A 4171-nucleotide genomic window follows, 5' to 3' on the forward strand; every position below is an offset into this window, starting at 1 on the left:
GAACGACTCAACGGATTGGCCACTTTATGTATTGAGAAGAAATTATTGGACAAGGTTGATAGCAACACTATTATCAACGACTTCGCATAAGAAATGTTAGAAGAAAATTTTGAGGTAACATGTAAACATATTTGAATTTATTTTGATATATTTGAGTTTTTTATCATATAAAAATTTGTCGATGTACTTAGAAGAAAGTAAAAAAAAATTATAGATGAAGCTTTAAAGGCCCCCATTTTTGGGAAAAAAATGCTGTGCATCCGGGCTGCAAACTTCAAACGCTGCAGCCCCTCAGAAACTGGGTGATGGACCCAACGAAGGACACCACCGCTTGGCTGCTGGCTTTTCGGCTCTGTTTTCACGTGTTCAGCTCTGTGACGTGTGAGCGGCTCCGCTAGCTGTAACGTTGGCTGTTGACGGACATGTGCGTTGGTTGTTGACGGCTTCGTTTAGGGATCACTCTTCTGCTCTTATTCCTTTTGACATTAGTAAAACGTTGGAAGAAATCAGAAAAAGGCAAGTCCAGAATTGGTTGTATCTGGAGCATACTCGAAGCCTGTTGATCTGTGATCGACTGATAATAAAGGAGATCTCAATTTTCTGATTTATATATGGCGAACAATAACTAGAATATTCTCAACTGATTTATATATGGTCAACAATAACAGTAACTAGAATATGCTCAAAAAATAATTGTTTGCTTGTGATGGTTGGTTCCAAGAATTGGAGCAAAAGGCATTTCAAACTTATTTGTCTGAAATGTGGTGTCAAATGATATAGCATCACCAAAACATTCGTAATCCATGATAGACTGACCATCAGCCCAAAAGAAATTAGTTATACGGCCAGTTGGCTTATCTATTTGAATAGCATAAAAAAATGCAGGATCCTCAATTTGCTTGTTCTTCAAGTATTCCAACAGAGTCTGCGCATCATTAGATTCTAAATATTTCTTTCGCTCTCGACCAATCTCATTATTGCAATCCATCCTTGAGAATGGAATATTTTCAGCACCACCATAAAATTGCTTCATGAATTCATACACTTGTGATGGTTTCATCCCGGCTTCCCGTATTTGAGCAATTAGTAGTCTGTATGCTTCTATAACACGTCGTTGAGATCTTAGCTTGCACGCCTTATTTGGACTAGCTAGATAATGGTTGTGCTCGGGTACAATCTTTTGGACTGTCCAAACCCCTTCTCTGCTGACACCAAACTGAATGCTAGCATTACAACCTGTCCTTGTAGTACCAAATCCTCGTTTGCTACAAACAAGGAGTTTTGAATATATGGTCTTATCTGCTCGACGCTTTGTATCGCTCCTTCTAACACTGAATTCAACCTTACCAGCATAGATATTATACATCTCATAAGCATCTTCCTCGGACTCAAACGTTATTCCAACTTCAGGTATAACAACAGGCTGCAATTCTTTTTCATCAACCTATCGTAACATGTGTTTGAATGAAATCACATTACTAGAGCATAAAGAATTATTTTTCTTAAATATAAAGAATTATTTTGTTACCTCAATCCTTGTTGCTTCATCGAATGTGTTTTCATCCCCTTGACCAATTGGACCAATAGCCAACGATGCTTCATCTGGCACTAGTGTTGGCTCTAACGATGCTTCATCTGCCATTTATATCAAGGTCCAATCACGGGCTGCCGCAAAGGTTCTATGGTGCCATGGTGGTATTAGAGGATGAGAGGATGCTAATGATGTCACCAGGCGGAGAGATGGAGGCTGATGATCCGATCAAGAACGGCACGGTTGTGCGGCGCCGTGGTTAACCGATGGTAGGAGAACAGGCAGCCGCGATGCAACCAGGTAGAGAGCCGTACCAGCTCACTTAGGCATTATGACAGAGCCGAATGCGTGAAAAGCTGAAGAGCCAGCAGCCAAGCGATCAAGTGGTGGTGTCTTTCGCTGGGCCCATCACCCAGTTTCTGAGGGGCTGCAACGTTTGGAGTTTGCAGCCCGGATGCACAGCATTTTTTCCCCATTTTTGGTTTCGCCCCTGGTCCCTGAAATCTCAGGACCGGCCCTGCTGCCAGGCCGGATGGTTGGTAGTAGTTGAGGATTGTTGTAACTTTTAAGCGCGTCTTTCTTATAACCAAAGTAGTCAGTGTGAAGTCCGAACCAACTAACATCGCATGCATGTATTGTTGAATAGTCAATACTGCTATGCATGCTGCAATGTTGCAAAAGCATAATACATACGTACTTCATATATCTGCTCTCCTCTTCTCTTAAATAGCCACTAAGAATTCTATCGCGTGCAAAACGAGAAGAATGAAAAAAAATCTTGAGTTGTCTAGTTCGCCGGTTGAGAGACCGGCAGTTCAAAGCAGAGGTTGCATCGCCAGTGCCGGTCCGAGGCATGGCCGTTTAAAAGTGTTTGATATAGCTTGACAAGGGCGACCTGTCGTGTGTTTGAGTGAAGCCGTTGTGCTGGCTCGGTCTGGCATGATTATATATACTTTTATTTTATAAAAAATCGTATATATGTATATGTATGATTTATATTCGATATTTATAACATTCAAGCATGATGTTCATCTAGCGTCTCTCGTCCTTCTTTAATTAGGGTGTGGGTTCCAACCGCACCTCATCCACTGTTTTTAGCAGATTTAAATAAATGGCACGACAGGCTAACAGAACGGTACAGCCGTACAGTCAGCAGTCTGGCGTGACGTGCTTGGACTGAAGTTATAGCCCGCGGACCAATCCAGCACGACCCGATTATTAGTCAGGCCAAGCGGACTCGTGTCGAGCTATGCCGAGCCGCTCATTTAGGCATCTATAGTCCCATCTTTTCGTGCGCGTGAGTCATGGAGAAAGGGAAGAGAAAGGGAAGAGAATGGAGGTTGGGGTATGAGGAGTGGGCCCAAATGAACAGGTAACGGTAGGAGATGGCAGCAATGAACGCGATGGTATTGTATGGACTCAAAATCTAAATTGATGGTATTGAAGGAATCAAAGATTTTTTGATGGCATACAAGGGGTCGGTATAAGTTTTGCTGGCTTAAGGGAATTTGCTCGTACTTCTAACATATTACTGAGCAAAGTTTATTTCAAATTTAATTAACTGTACATAGAAAATTATAAATACAAAATACTTATGAAATCAAAATATATGATTTTAGATCAGTTATTCAATAAAAATTTTACAATATAGTCTAAAAATATAAATAGTTTTTCTTAAGTTAGCTTTACATACTTTTTTCTAGGAGTAAACAATAATTATATTTTTTTCAGGATAAAGTTAGTATTGCCTCGCTCTTAAAAATTACTGCAAATTTAATTAACATCACATAGAAATTTTTAATTGCTTACAGTATCCATAAATATTATTAGTTTTGAATGCTTACATTATTGTATATTAAAAGATACTTGGATTGCTTATTTCACCAATCCATGTGCTGGATTGGTGATCTGGTAGGTAGTCTTCCGGTCCTTTGACATGTCATTCACGTGACTACACCTTCAAGTTGTGTTAAGTGCATCACGACAAGCGTGCAAGACAAAGGGTGAGTGTGTTTGGATTGATCAAGTGGCGAAGAAACTTTCACTCCTGGATTTAAGGATACATGTGTGATAGGATCAAGTCTCATACATAAGATGACTCGGTGTATATAAATCAATGTCATGATCTTTATTACATAATGGAGTTTTGCACAAACAACTAAATAAAATATGCTATATGACTACAACGATCCATCTTTGTTAGGTCAAAATTTTATTTAGCGGTTACTAAGTATAAGTGAAATCAACCCAATTAAATAAATGATAGTATTTAAACCTCACAATGCACAAACATGTCAAGTTAAATTTAATTCCATCATTTACTCATGTGAGTGTCCGAGACGCTCTTGATCACGAGCACGACTGATATACTGGATTTACACTTTGCAGAGGTTGCACGTCTTTACCCAAAAGTCGTGGTACACATCTGTCATAGGGTCATGAATCCTATACACCTCTTTCGAGGAGGCGAGGCATGGTTTCACTATGAGGCTGGCCTCTACAAAGTTCTACTAACATGAGAAACTGCACTATGGAATCAGACAGAAGGAAGCATATACCTTTTTCCACGGTCTGTAACCCTATCGCGGTAATTATATCCAGCACTATGCTTGCGCGAATCACTCGCCGCTTGCCCCTTTC

General features: G+C 40.1%; 1 protein-coding gene across 1 annotated transcript; it reads right to left on the minus strand.

Moving 5' to 3' along the window:
- Positions 1 to 679: 679 nt before the first annotated feature.
- On the minus strand, positions 680 to 1876 carry LOC103631522 (protein FAR1-RELATED SEQUENCE 5). Its single transcript, XM_008652414.2, has 2 exons — positions 1529 to 1876; positions 680 to 1444 (listed from the first exon to the last, which is right to left on the minus strand). The coding sequence occupies exons 1-2, from the start codon at positions 1640 to 1642 to the stop codon at positions 683 to 685; spliced, it is 876 nt and encodes a 291-aa protein (XP_008650636.1). The 5' UTR covers positions 1643 to 1876; the 3' UTR covers positions 680 to 682.
- Between the last annotated feature and the right edge of the window lie 2295 nt (positions 1877 to 4171).

Source organism: Zea mays, chromosome 6 (assembly GCF_902167145.1).
Source record: "Zea mays cultivar B73 chromosome 6, Zm-B73-REFERENCE-NAM-5.0, whole genome shotgun sequence".
In the NCBI taxonomy this organism is placed as follows: domain Eukaryota; kingdom Viridiplantae; phylum Streptophyta; class Magnoliopsida; order Poales; family Poaceae; genus Zea; species Zea mays.